The 15,376-nt window shown below is 37.7% G+C and overlaps 1 protein-coding gene across 2 annotated transcripts in view; it reads right to left on the bottom strand.

Annotated features, from left to right (window-relative positions):
- Positions 1-9,832: 9,832 nt before the first annotated feature.
- The window catches only part of ZNF280C (zinc finger protein 280C), a 57,734-nt gene continuing 52,190 nt past the window's right edge, over positions 9,833-15,376 (bottom strand). For both annotated transcript variants that reach the window (XM_039250811.1, XM_039250812.1), the window contains 4 exons: positions 14,464-14,526; positions 10,668-10,786; positions 10,490-10,526; positions 9,833-10,365 (listed from right to left, as the gene is read on the bottom strand). In XM_039250811.1, the coding sequence (XP_039106742.1) occupies positions 10,356-10,365; positions 10,490-10,526; positions 10,668-10,786; positions 14,464-14,526 (229 nt within the window). In that variant the 3' untranslated portion in view covers positions 9,833-10,355. The remainder of the gene's footprint in view (positions 10,366-10,489; positions 10,527-10,667; positions 10,787-14,463; positions 14,527-15,376) is intronic.

The raw sequence follows: 15,376 nt of genomic DNA, 5'->3' as shown, positions 1-15,376 counted from the left end.
ATCCAATTTCCTGATACAAAGGGCACTGGGAAAAGATGAAAATGGAAGACCATTCAGGTTTTTCCTGATCATTCAGTTTTGAAAATAAAGTGGCATTCAATATATTCTTCTTTTAAGTTATTCAGAACTGAGATAATTTGACCACAAAGCCACTTGAAAGTCACCAAAAGAATGAAATAAACTTTGAAAATCACATCACACCATGGTCTTTAGGACATTCGATTCAATCAATAATAGGCAACTGGTTAAATAGCCTAGTTTTCTAAGCTTGAGATATTTACTGATTCACTCAAGAATTCTTATGCTCTGAGGCTCCAAAGATTTGCTAAATAGAATTACCTCATTCTATTCTCAACATTTTGTCAAGAAGAGAAACTTGTACAACTTAAAATGTTCCTTCTATAATGAATCTAGTCAGGTAGATATACTGGAGAATTGGAGAAGGGAGAAGGAGATAAGGGGCAAACAGAGCAATTCCAAGATTGAGTGACAATATTCTTTACCTCTGAAAAAAAGATACTTTTTAAAAAAATGTTAATTTTGAGAGAGTGAGCACAAAGGGGGGAGGAGCAGAGGGCGGACAGAGGAACCAAAGTGGGCTCTGTATCAATAGCAAGCCCAGTGTGGGGCTTAAACTCAATGAACTGTGAGATCATGACCTGAGCCAAACTCGGAAGCTCAACCAACTAAGCCACCCAGGTGCCCCTGACAAAAGGATACGTCTTAATCATTTCAGGAAAAAAAAAAAAAAAGGTACTGCTTAATCATTTCCAAGTTCTGCAAAAGGCAAGGCCACTTTACTTCTGGTATTTACAATTACACTTTTCCACAAAATTAATAGTATTGGTTAAGTAGCTGAGATTCCTGGAAATGAATTCCTGGTAATAATTAGTTAAAAGTTTCCTGCAAGGGGCGTCTGGGTGGCTTAGTCGGTTAAGCGTCCGACTTTCGCTTAGGTCATGATCTCGCGGTTTGTGGGTTCGAGCCCCGCGTCAGGCTCTGTGCTGACTGCCAGCTCAGAGCCTGGAGCCAATTTCAGAGTCTGTATCTCCCTCTCTCTCTGACCCTCCCCTGCTCACGCTGTCTCTCTCTCTCCTAGAAATAAATAAAAATATTTAAAAAAAAAGTTCCCTGCAAGGAAAGGATTCTCTAAGCACAAAAGAAATGTTTTCCTCCAAAGCAGACTGGGTTCTATACTGGTTTTCAACAAGACAGTGTTGTTTCATAACCTTTAGACAGAACTACACTCATTTCCAATGTTAGGGAATTATACCACATGTAATTGAAGCACTGTGATAAAAAAAAAAAAATCACCCACCCAGCAGTTTGGAGGAATGTATTACAAGACCTGGGAACTCTAAGACAAAGTTACAGATAACCACAGTGTTGATGGATTGCCACTAAAACTGTCAGTGAGAAGAGCCCACTTACGAGTAGCTTCCAGGGTCTTCTCTCAGCAGTGGTAATAGTAGCAACAACAATGAAAGCAATAACAGCAGCGGCAGCAGCAGCAGGAATAGCACTAACATTAGTGGTAGTAGTGTAAGCGGCAGCAGTTACTGGATGCCTACTTTTCATCAACACAGTGCCAGATCTGGGGCGCCTGGGTGGCTCAGTTGGTTAAGCGTCCAACTTCAGCTCAAATCATGATTTCATGGCTTTTGGGTTTGAGTCCCACATAGGGCTCTGTGCTGACAACTAGGAGCCTGGAGCCTGCTTCGGATTCTGTGTCTCCCCCTCCCTCTGCTCCCACCCTTGCACACTGTCCCTTTCTCTCAAATACAAATAAACCTTAAAAAATTTAAAAAGACAGTGCCAAATCTTACACACACACACACACACACACACACACCCTTATAGAAAATTTGTGAGGAAATTGTCATTACATACTTTTCAATGATTAGAAAGCTGGGGCTTGAGGTTGTTTATTTGAGGCTCCACAACTGGTTAGACACAAAACCAGGATTTAAACCTAGGACTGTCTTATTTCAAGCCTTAGCTCCATTTACACCACCATACATTATAGTGGTATAGATAAATACGTGTTTCAGCATGAAAAATTAAAAACAGTAGAAGAGATCCACAGTAGCCTGAGTTTATTGATGACAGCAAGCTCTTCTAGGTGGTCGAATAACAGAGTGACAGGAGTGAGGCTGCAGAAGGATCTCAGAATCGGAGAAGTGAGGAGTGGGAGTTTGTGTGAGGGAAACCGTGCTGTGGTCAAGGGTAAGGCAGTATAATTTAAGGAAAATACATCAATACTATTTAAAAAAGCAGTTATGACTCAGATGAATTTAAGAGTACTCATAGACATTCCATAAAAATAGAAGTCTGGTGTGTTTGCAACACCAAAAATCTAACGGCATGCCCACCCAGTACTATGTGCTTCAACAATGACTCTCAAGAAAGACACACTGGGTTAGGAAAAGAAGGTTATTAGAAATGATTGTAGAAAGGTCGTAATGAAAAATAGGGTGAAGATCTATCAGAATAAAGTGAAAACAAAAACAAAATCTTGAAGGGTGGTAATAAACTAACCATAATAGTAACAATGGAGACTTCTATTCCTCTGTGCCAATCACTGTTCTAAGTGTGTTTGCTCTGGGGTCGGGTATTGAAGCTCATAATCTTAATATCAAGGAAGATATCTTGGAGCTGTGTAAGCAGGAAGTAAACTTCACAGAGTAAGAAACTCCTTAACAGATAATAAATAGTAATGGTTGCAAGAAAACCATTAATAGGCTAAAAATAGTAATGGTTGCAAGAAAAGTAGGCAAGTGGGTAGATTGATAAGCTTAGCATAACAAGTTATAGAGAGAAGCTAGACATTATTATAAGAATCTGAAGCTTCTTGAGTTTGAAATAATTTAAAATGACCACACCTGACAACACAAATTACTGGTCTGTTACAGTTATGGATTTCTTAGTTTTTACATACATCATAATGAGCATATGATATAATTTCTTTTTTCTTTTCAAAAAAATATTTTTTCTTACAAATAGTTTATTGTCAAATTGGTTTCCACATAACACCCAGTGCTTATCCCCACAAGTGCCCTCCTCCATGCCCCTCCCCCCTCCCCCCCCGACATCCATCAGTCCTCAGTTTTTGTCAGCATTCAAGAGTCTCTCATGGTTTGCCTCTCTCCCTTTCCCCCACCATTTCTGCCCTTCTTCTCCCCCTTGTTCCTCCGTCAAGTTCCTCCTAATCCTCCTATACGTGCAAACGTATGGTATCTGTCCTTCTCTGCCTGACTTATTTTGCTCAGCATAACACCCTCAAGGTCCATCCATGTTGCTACACATGGCCAGATTTCATTGTTTCTCATTGCCATGTAGCATTCCATCGTATAGATAAACCATATCTTCTTGATCCATTCGTCCGTTGATGGACACTTAGGCTCTTTCCATGTTTTAGCTATTGTTGAGAGTGCTGCTATGAACTATGATAATTTCTAAGATTATGAAAATGGAAATTGCTAGCCTCTTGTTACATACTCCACCTTATAAATGATTTATGAATATGTATGAAATGTCTAGAAGTTCATCTTGGTCGGCAACCCCATTCAAGTATTTTTTATTTTCCAGTTCAGAAAATCTGACTAATAACTAATCCAGGTCAGCATTCTCCACACTGTACCTTATGGAGATGAATTTTTAGAAGTTATTACATATTGGGGGGTAGAAATTCCAGGGTCAAAATAAGTATTCACTGAATTCTCTTAGAACCAAACACATGTAGCATGAACAACCCAATAATAGTCTATACAACTGTAAACCAGTATTTCCTAAACTTATTTGACCATGGCACCTTTATGTTGCAGACCATTTATAAATTATGGACATTCACTCTAGATCTAGATACTTTCTTTTGCAAAAGTGAAAGAGTATTTTACAAAAGTCCATGTGGGGAGTTAACCATGCCTAGGACTAACAGGGGAGTTTTATTCTATTAATTTTGAAAGTGTACCTGTTTCTGCTATTGGGGATAGTGGTGAGTGGCATTCTGAATTCATTTTCTAAGAACAATTTATAAGTGATGTTTAGGTATAACGAAAATAGCATCATAGAATCCAAGGATGCTGTTACTCCCCTGGAGTTCCTCTCACACTACCTGCAACTCCTGAGTCTCTCCTCTGCTGATCCCCTCTCATCTCTTTAGCTTCTCGCTGTTGGAATGCCCTGGAGCTCCGTCTGTGGACCTTGTCCTTACTCTATCCCTATTCTATCCCTTGGTGATCTCATAGTCTTCTAACTCTTTAATAAATTTAAGTGTTATTGACAGTTTGTACTTCTTCCAAACCGCAAACTCACACATCAGGATGTCCATGACATCGACACTAGCATATCTAATAGGAAAATTTCAAACATGTCTCAAATCAGAATCCTCATCTTCACTTTCAAATCTACTCCTCCTTTAGTCTTCTCCATTTCACTTAACAACATGACCTTTCCTGTTGCTTAGGCTAATGTCTGTGCTGTCCTCCACAACACTTTTCCTCTCATACCACATACCCAAACCACCAACAAATTCTGTTGGCTCAACCTTCAAGATATAACCCCAATTGAGCCACTTATCACCTACACTTTCACCCATCCTAATTAAACCTCTATTATCTTCCATCTGGATTATTACAACGGCTTCCTAGCTGATCTCCCTGATTCTGCCCTTGGTCCCCTGTAGTTTATTTTCAAGACAGCAACTAGAGTGATCTTGTTAAGACTGTAATTAAGAATTTTTGTTTTTCTTTTTTCTATTTTTTAAAAGGACCTCTCTCTTTAAGTGTATTTATTTGAGAGAGAGAGAGAGCGCACAAAAGAGAGAGAGAGTTAGTTCTAAGCAGGCTCTGTACGGTCAGCACAGAGCCTGATGTGGGGCTTGAACTCATGAACCTTGAGATCGTGACCTGAACTGAAACCAAGAGTATGCTGCTTAACCAACAGAGCCACCTAGGTACCTCAGAATTTTTGTTTTTCATTGATGTATAAAAGACTTCTCCATTCAGAATCCACTAATGGCTTCCTATTTCTGAGTGAAAGCCAAATCCTTACAATTGCCTGTAAGTCTCTATACTACATGGTCCACATCACCTCACAGGCCCCATCTTCTACTACAAGCTCCCCTGTCCAACCCCCTCCACTGCAGCCCGATCAGTCCTGTTGCTGTCAGCACAGAGCCCGACGCGGGGCTCGAACCCACGAACCGCGAGATCATGACCTAAGCGAAAGTCGGACGCTTAACCAACTAAGCCACCCAGGCACCCCTAAGGGGACAAAAGTTTTAAGAGCAGTTAGAGCAATGAAATTAGAATAGGTTTGATAGGGGGGCATGATCTTACTTCAGGACTCATTATTTCACCTTGCATCACATTATGGTAGCTGATTTTTATTAGGTTTGGTTAAAAAGGCTTCCTTCATATTCCTAATTTGCTAAACTTGTTTGTTTTTGTAGAGGTGAGATTCACATATTTTAAAATCAGAATTTAAAAAGTCAACCATCTTGAAGTGAACAATTCAGTGCTGAATTGTTCGTTATGAATTTAGCTCATTCATAATGTTGTAGAACCATCTTTATTTAGTTTCTAAACATTTTCATCACATCCCAAAGTAAACCCTGTACCCATTAAGTAGCCACTGCCCATTCCCCCCTCTCCTCTCGGCCTCTGGCAACCACCAATCTGCTCTCCATCTCTATGGATGTATCTATTCTGGATATTACACATAAATGAAATATGTGATCTCTTGTGACTGGCTTTTCTCACCTGGCATGCTTTTTAAGTCCATCCACACAGGAGCACGAATCAGTACTTCATTCCTTTTTTATCCCGTTATATGACTAGACTACAATTTATTCCTTCATCTATTAATGGCACTTGGGCTGTTTCTATCTTTTAGCCATTGTGAAACAGTGCTACTATGAACATGCATGTACACATATCTGAGTCCCTGCTTTTGATTCTTTGGATATATACCTAGGAGCAGAACTGCTGGGTCATATGGTAATTCCATGTTTTAATTTCTTGAGGAACTGCTAACTGTTTTCCACAGTTGCTGAACCATTTTACATTCCCACCAGGAATGTATAGGGGTTCCAATGTTCTCTTCAGGGCTTTTGCATTTGCTATTCTCTCTCTGGATTGCTCTTCCAATAGATAATCAAGTGGCCGACTTCCTCAGTTCCTTCAGGTCTTTTTTACTCAAGGTCCTCTTCCCACAGAGCCCTATCCTGACCACCAGATTTAAAATGGCAACCTCTCAACCCCAGCCCATACTTATCATCCTCCTTGCCCACTTTATTTTTCTCCGTTGCACTGATCATCATCTAACATACTATTTAAATTCCTTATTTTTTATCGTCTTGTCTTCCGCCACTGAAATATAAGCTCCACCACGGAAGAGATTTCAGTCTGTTTTTTCCAGTACCTAGAATGTTGTTAGGCACATAGTAAGTGCTCAATAAGCACTTGCTGAACAAGGAGGTGTGGCCCAAAGAGATGTTTTGGCAAAGTGTGACAAAAAAGGACAAGAAGCTAAGTCTCTGTAGTTTGAAGATTATTTTTCTTTTTTTAAATGTTTAATTTATTTTTGAGATAAGAGACAGCGTGAGCAGGGGAGGGTGAGAGAGACAGGGAGACACAGAATCTGAAACAGGCTCCAGGCTCTGAGCTATTCCTCAGCACAGAGCCTGACACGGGGCTTGAACCCACGAACCGTGAGATCATGACCTGAGCCTAAGTCAGACACTTAACCGACTGAGCCACCCAGGTGCCCCTTGAAGGTTATTTTTCTAATAATGGTGATGGATTGAAGCTGAGCCAATCACACCTTTTATTCAGCTGTAACCTTTTAAAAAGGACACATGCAAGAGATGGCTATTTCTAAATCAAGTGAAAGAACTATTTAGAATACCCTGACGGTAATGGGATCAAAATATAGAGCTAAAACTCATTTGCACCAATTAACACTCAACTAACTGCCTGTAATAAGTAAGCTTAGTATTGACTGAAATGTTTTATTGAAACAAAGCAAAAAAAAAAAAAAAGGTGCTATACAACATAGAACCTTAAGAGTACTATACTTTAGGAAAATGAGCCTATACAAACTGTAGGAAACAGAATCCTACGGAAAAACAAAACGCTGTACCCTGCCCTAAAATATTGCTATAGCAACGAGGTTTATTATATTCTTGAACTATAACAGAGCCAGAGAAAATATCTGTATATAAAAAGAGAATCTATGTTGAAACCACAAATCAGGTATTTATAGGCAGAAGTTTAAAACTTAGTGTTTAATTTTTCACTTGAAGATGGTTAAGGTGGCAAAACTTATATGTTTTCATTACAATTTTTGAAAAGTAAAAAAAAAATGGAGATGGTGCATGAAAAAACATTCCAGAGTGACAGTCATGGAAATAAAGACTCGAATACTGTCAAATCTACTACTAAGAAACAAATAGTAGTAGAAACACTACAAAGAAACCACACTTTTGGAAATTTTGGAAAATCATTTACAGCAGAAATCAGTCTGGGGGGTGCCTGGGTGGCTCCGGTGGTTAGACGTCTGACTCTTGATTTTGGCTCAGGTCATGATCTCATGTTTCATGAGTTTGAGCCCCGTGTTGGGCTCTGTGCTGGCAACGCAGAGCCTGCTTGGGATTCTCTCTATCCCCCTCCCCTGCTCATGTTCCCTCTCTCAAAATAAATATATAAACATTAAAAATTTAAAAAAGAGAACTGTCTGGCAAATGAAAACTAATAGATTCAACGCTTTTGACTGAATTACAAGAAGTAGATTACATAAGTCATTGAAATTGGCTTTCAATGAGTTTCTGCTATAGGCTGAATATTTGAATGTGATGGCATTAGGAGGTGTGGCCTTTGGGAAATGACTGCATCATGAGGGTGGAGCCCTCATGAATGGGATTAGTAACCTTATAAATTAAAATGTTAATTTATTTTGAAAGAGAGAGTCTGCAAGCCAGCTGTGCACAGGGGAGGGTATAGAGAGAGGCAGAGAGAATCGCAAGCACTGATAGCACGGAGCCCAACACAATTCATGGGCTCATGACCTGAGCCAAAATCATGAGCTGGATGCCTCACTGACTGAGCCACCCAGGCGCCCCAATACCCTTATAAAGCAGACACCACAGAACTCTCTCCCCACTTTTGCCAGGAGGATACAGCAAAAACATGATGTTCTATGAACCAGGAAGTAGGTCCTCGCTAGATACTTAATCCACCAGTGTCTTGATCATGGACTTCCCAGCCTCCAGAACTATGAGAAATACGTCTCTGTTGCTTATAAGTTACCTACTGTATGATACTCTTACAGCAGCCTAAAGGGACTAGGACAGTTTCAAAGTGCCAAGTACAAAGTACAAGAAGTTCTGATGTCAAGATGAAAAAAACCACTCATGATAGAGTCTAACAACTTCAAAGCCTGACCACCTTAATGGTTATTGAGATTACAAAGGGACTTTGTCAGCCTCTAAAGTCCAAGAAATTAGTAAAGTATAAATAGTGAGCTTTTACCTGTGCTGGAAGAAAAACTGCAAGATGCACTTGGTGAAGGCTCTCAGTCTGTAGGCCAAGGAATCAGGCTTCCATCTAAGAAGCAAAACAATGCTCCTAGCTACCCGATAAAATATACAGCTTTTATATGAAGTTATTTATGAGAAAATGACTCCTGAGGCACTTTAACAATACAAATTTTATTAAAAAAATAAGTAATAACATCAAAACTGTTCAGCAAATCTATATTCAATGTAACCAAAATAAACAAACAACAAATTAAAAAAAATATACATCTATATATATATGGGCAAGAAACAAGTGCATTTTTTGGTCCCAATATTTTCTGAATATATTATCTTTATCCAAAGGAATTACATTAATGGCTAAGAAGATATTATGTATTAGATGTACAGAAACATAACTTTAAAATTTGTTTTAAGGTCTGTAGGAAGTGTTGGGGTTTTTTTTGGCCAATTGTTTATGTTTTTGAGCTCCTAATCACTAAGATAATTTTAATGATAGTCCCAAGATAGACAGAAGATGTAATCATGTCTAGTGGTCTGAACAATTACCAAATCTAGAAGCTATCAATAGGTAGCTACATGAAATTTGTAGAGAGATCTAAAGAATTTCTTGGAATTCTTACAAAACAAAACAAACACAAAACAAAAGTTTTAAAGAAAAGAGATAAAAGTAGACATAACAAAACACATATCAATAAATTTGGTGAAGAAAAACATAAAATTAAGATAAAATTAAACTTAAAAAAATTGAATATTAGTATTGCTGAAAACTCCTAGGATTAATACTGGATAAAATTTTAAATGACAGTACAAATAACTATAACTTTGGAACTGTAATTTTAGAAACTTGTTTTCCAAGAACATGAAAGTAACCTTGGTTCCCTACACAACCAGTTTTTATATTCCTTGGACTGCATGCATACTAGACGAAGATTAAAGGGCAGCAGCCAAAATGATTAAACTCCAACTTGGACGTTGAAGTATTGATTTGATGGGCCTTTCTTGGTCAGAAGGAACCCATAAGTGTAAGATCAAGAACCTAAGCCCCCAGTGGGAAGTTGTGCTCAATTTGGTGGGCCTTGAGGTCATCTCTGGCCAAATTAGCATCAGCCTTATGGGAGGCCAGTCATGAAGGAAGGGACTCTCCCCAAGATCTGATTTCTTAAGGCCACAATCTAGAGGAGGTCTCACAGTCAAATAATTCACATTCCTTGGAAAGAGAGAACAGGCATCAGTTGTGTCCATCGAAGGGGGACACTGACCAGGAGTATCCTGGACATTTTTTGAAATTTCTGTGTTGCTTCTGCATCTGAAAAATATGAAAAATAGAACAATGACAGACAGTAAAAGAAGAAAAGGACAGCTATCTGACCTAAAAATGTAAGACTTATAAGAAATTAACTAAGAAACCAGACAAAACAGACAAAGAAAATGAATAGCCATATCATTTGGAATGCAATATTCTGAAGGCAAGTACAGCAGAGAAAAACACAAATTATTTTAAGCAAAGCAAAAACGACCATGGCAACAAAAGTTATTTTTGGAGAGAGCCAACTGGAGAAAAAAGCTTATGTTAAGATATGTTAACCTGACACAAAGATAAGGTGGAATAAGAATCTAGTGCCATCTGAAAGCTGAAAAGAGCTGAATCAGAACTAGTGTCATGAACTGCTTAACCGCCTTCATGTGAGAAAACACTTCAGAAGTTTGAACTTAGGAAACTGCCTTTGTGTAAGAAAACACTTCAGAACTTTGAACTTAGGAAATTCCAACTTGTCTTGCACCAGGTTGCACGAGCTCCATAGAGCAGGAATCTATTTCAACAAGCGCTTTAAAAACAAAAACAAAAACAAAATACTTTAATATTTTTCATTTCTATTAATGGTACATTTAAAAATGCAACAGTGCTAAAATCCATCAAAGAAAAATGCACAAAATGGAAATTAAACTTACTCAGACAAGGGTTCAGAAGTTGAGGTACTTTCAGGAACTGAAATTAGAAGAGGTTTACATTTACAATAGTATAGGTGATGAGTGATCCTATCTAGTACGTAAGAGCCTATATTGTGGCTGACCAAAAATACTGGACTAAATATCAGAAATTCAAAGTAATACAATTATATATACATACCATTCTCTATTACAACTTGGCAAGTATGAGTTTTACGTTGACTTAGGTGTTTAGCCATACGATCTAAGCCAGAAGAATCAGTTAGGAAGTCACATTTAAGGCACACCAGAGTAATGCCCCTATGAAGAAAAAGGAAAGCAAAGGTTTTCATCTTTTATCAAAGTCCATAGGCATATTCAATAATTATTTTTCCACGTAATAACTTTTGATTTGCTTTTTATGTGTCATGACCATCAATTTCCAATTTTGTTATACAAGCCTGATTTATCTGAAATGGTACTCTAGAAAATGACATAGCCACATTTAAGTTATGGAAACATTTAGTGCTTTATAAACTGCTCCCTCTCATCCTGGTTGCTAAAGGACAAGAGTTAAGAGACCTAAAACCCAATTGTGGCTCCACTAACAATTTGTGTAGCTTGGGCAAGTCACATTCTTTCTGTGCCTTTGCCTATCTGGAAAGCAAGGATATAATACTCATTCAATACACACTTTCTGAGACCTTTTTTCCACACTCTACTGCAAACGTTGTGGATACACGAGTGAACAAAAGAGGGTAAACTCTGTGGAGACTATACTCTAGTGTCTTATTTTAGAAGTGATGAAATTAGAAAATAAAACGGAAGGCTTTAAAAGTAAATCATATAATTTAATTATTGTTATTATCAATTAAAGAGCATAAACATACTTTGTTCACTGGATGTTTTTAAGTATTTCAACTTGTCGAGGAATAAAAACCAGTAGCACACCTTAACTGATGGCCCCCCTGCGGTTCTAGTCTTAACAGCCTGCTGTATATGAATACCTGGCTGTCACGTTGGCACATCAAAAATGATCTTCATACACTGAAATTGTGCTTTCCTCCCCACCCCCAAAAACCATTCCTCCTAACTAATCTCTCTTATGATGTCATGCTCCCAACACAATGGCTCAAAATTACCTGATTCTCCTTTTTCTTAAAACAGTCAATATTTCAAATATTTTATATTATTTTAATTTTTAAAAAAACTTCTCATGTTTATTTATTTTTGAGAGAAAGAGAAAGAGAGAGAGAGACACACACACACACATACATAGTGCAAGCAGAGAAGGGGCAGAGAGAGGAGGAGACACAGAATCTGAAGCAGGCTCCAGGCTCTGAGATGTCAGCACAGAGCCCAGTGCGGGGCTCGAACTCACAAACCTTGAGATCGTGACCTGAGCCAACGTTGTATGCTTAACCAACTGAGCCACCCAGGCGCCTCTCAAATATTTTATATTATTAACAATTTATTGAGCATTTAACTCTGTGCCATGCTGAGGGCTTTAGATATCTCATCTAAATCCTATAACAAACCAAGGAGGTAGGTATTATAATTACTACTTTTTAAATAGAGGACTCAGTCAGGTTTAACAACCTATCAAGGCCAAGATTAGAATTGAAAGTGAGCCCTTTGATTTCAGAGCCCATGTCGTAAACAGTGTGATACTACTTCACCACCGTAACTCAGATTCTTATTAAGTCAATGTTGGCTACCATAATAATCTTAAACAGTCCATGTACCTCATGCAATTGAATCTTACCTTGTATACCCTCCAAAATGATCTTCCTTGATTCTACACAAAACACCAATAGTTTCCCCAGTGGGTCCAAACTCCCTGGCCTAGTTTTCAGGGATTCCACAATCTGGATCTCAGCTCAAAACTATTCTGCTTCAAAAGCCAAACTACACTGTATGTTACCTAAGTTGAATTTAAATAAAATAAATAAATTAAATTTAAAAAAAACCTAGTCCCCAAGACTATGACCTTAATACTATGTTACATAAACTACATGCTCTATCTAAATTGCACTGCTAGTCATTCTCTGTGGACACCTTTGCTCTCTCCATTCTGTACTTTTATTTATACGATTTCTTCTAATTAGAATGCCCTTGTGCCTCTTCTTATATGTAGAAATCTCTCCTTTGAAATCAATAACTCTCACTGCACTTTTATAAACATTCTTAAAATTTTTTAAAATGTTTTATTTATTTACTTTTGAGAAAGAGATAGAGAGCACACAAGCCAGGGACAGGGGCAGAGAGAGAGGGAGACACAGAATCTGAAGCAGGCTCCAGGCTCTGAGTTGTCAGCACAGAGCCCGACACAGGGCTCAAACTCACGAACTGGGAGATCATGACCTGAGCCGAAGTTGGATGCTCAACCAACTGAGCCACCCACATGCTCCTACAAACCTTCTTATGTTACTGTAGTTACTTATATTCACACCTTAACATATATTATACATTCCTTGAAGGTTGGACAAGCCTTCTTCATCAGTGTCATCTTTATGGGAACTGCTACAATGTGTTATACATAATAGGTGCACAATAAATAAAAAATGAGCATTGCATTTTAACAAAACAATAATTACAAAATTTATTGTTCTATAGAATTATAAATATGCTAAGTCTCATATACAGAAATTAATCAATTTTCTATTTAAATCTGAGGCCTATCCAAATTGAGAAAAAAGCATCTCAGATCTTTAAAGTCATAGAATCAATTTAAGAATCAACCATACAACTGAGCTTGATAAATAACAATGATGTAATAAATTAAACTCTTATCTTTAGAATTAATAAATCTTTTTTAATTCTTAAAAAATTTTTCAGTAAAATTCTATTTCCTTAAATTTAGTAATATTTTTTAAATAGCATGAATACATTTTTAAAATAGTAACAAACTTTCCTCGCTTATGAGCTGTTGGTCCAACACCATCCACACCATCCATATATGTAATTTTCAACATGTACATTAATTTACTCAAATATTTACAGAATGCCTACCATGTGTCAGGCACTATTCAATTCTCAGTAAACATACGGCATAGACAAATATCCAAACCACACACATTCTAGTGAGAAGACACAGTCAATAAATAAAAGAGTAAAGTATACAGTATGGTGGAATGTAAAAAGTGAAGAAAAATAAAGGGAGATAGGGAATGGTGGAGATGGGGCCTAGGGGAAAGAATGCTATTTTAAATGGAGTGCTCAAAGAAAGCTTCACACATTGGATTAGAGATTTGAAGGAAGTGAGGGAGCTAGCCATGCATATATCTGGGGAAGAGTGAACAAAGCAAGGAATAATGAACACAAAGATCCTGAGATGTATTATCTCCCCCTCCACCTTTCCATTAACCCAAAGAATCAAAACAAGTACTGGCTAAACTTAAGTCTATGTCTTAGCCATAAGACATCTTGATGCTACTAAAATCTTGGCACTGATATTTCAAATAGCAATGATAACATGAACAAAATAATTAAACAAAGGAAGATGAAGTAAAAAGAAAGCAGAAGAATGTGGAAAAAAATGGATGCATAGCGGATTCTGAGCCAAGTGTGTGTGGTATAATTAGGGTTAATATTCAATGCCTTTTGAAATGTTCATCAGCAATTCCTTTTGTAGAGTAAACAAGTTATGTACTTTTCTTTATTTCAAAGGGAAAAAAAAAACCCCTAAGAATTATGAAGGCTATATATTGCTCAAAACCAAGAAAGTGTTAGTCAATTTACTAAATATCTCAAACATCTTTCTAATCTTCTTTTATAATGCAAATCCATGAAAATTTCATCTTATTGCCTAACACCACTGAAATAAAGTTTAGTCAGAGAATACAGGCTAGTTCTACTTTGTTCTATGGTATAATGAAGAGAATTGTATTATGTCTAGTAGCAATCACTCCATTTTCCAAACAAGGTACTCAAGAATCAGGTTAAAGAAGTTAATACAATTTTTCAATAGAGAAAATGGAAAAAGATCAACTAGTTACCTGAGAATTCCAGAATGCTTCTTAAAGATATAAAACCGTTTACTTGGATTGTTGCTATGAGAGCTGAAAAACAAGACAGATGAGATGCTATTATACAGTAATTCATATCAATTTTATTGAACATATTTCAAGTGCATGTTTAGTTTCTTAGTTTTGAAAAAAAGATCATGAGCTAAGTTATTAAATTCTATTATTCATCTGTTTAATTCAAGACTAAAAAATGTTTATTTTGAGACGGGGGGAGGGAAAGAGCATACAGGTGAGGGATGGGCAGAGAGAGAGGGAAGAATCCTAAACAGGCTCAGTGCTAGCAGTGCAGAGTCTGATGTGGGTCTTGAACCCATGAACCGTGAGATCATGGCTCAATCCAAAACCAAGAGTCAGATGCTTAACTGACTGAGCTACCCAGGTGCCCCTAATTCAAGATTTTTATTTTACATTTCATTTTACCCATGCATTTTCTTTTTTTCTTTTTAAAAAAAATGTTAATTAAGGGGCATCTGGGTGGCTCAGTTGATTAAGTGTCCGACTTTGGCTCAGGCCATGATCTCACAGTTTGTGGGTTTGAGCCCCGCATTGGGCTCTGTGCTGACAGCTCAGAGCCTGGAGCCTGCTTCTGATTCTGTGTCTCCCTCTCTCTCTGCCCCTTCCCTACTCATGCTTTGTTTCTGTCTCAATAATAAATAAACGTAAAAAATTAAAAATGTTAATTAATTGAGAGAGTGTGTGTGCATGCAGGTGAGCAGGAGAGAGGGGCAGAAGAAGAGAGAGACAGAGAATCTCAAGCAGACTCAATGCTTAGTACAGAATCCTACACAAGACTTGATCCCACAATCCTGGGATCATGACCAGAGCCGAAATCAACAGTTAGATGCTCAACTGACTGAGCCATCCAGGTGCCCCTTCCTGAGAC

Source organism: Hyaena hyaena, unplaced genomic scaffold (assembly GCF_003009895.1).
Source record: "Hyaena hyaena isolate Hyena2069 unplaced genomic scaffold, ASM300989v1 scaffold_383, whole genome shotgun sequence".
NCBI classification, from domain to species: Eukaryota; Metazoa; Chordata; class Mammalia; order Carnivora; family Hyaenidae; genus Hyaena; species Hyaena hyaena.
Note: the sequence above shows the minus strand (reverse complement) of the source record. Positions and strands in the feature narration are given on the sequence as shown.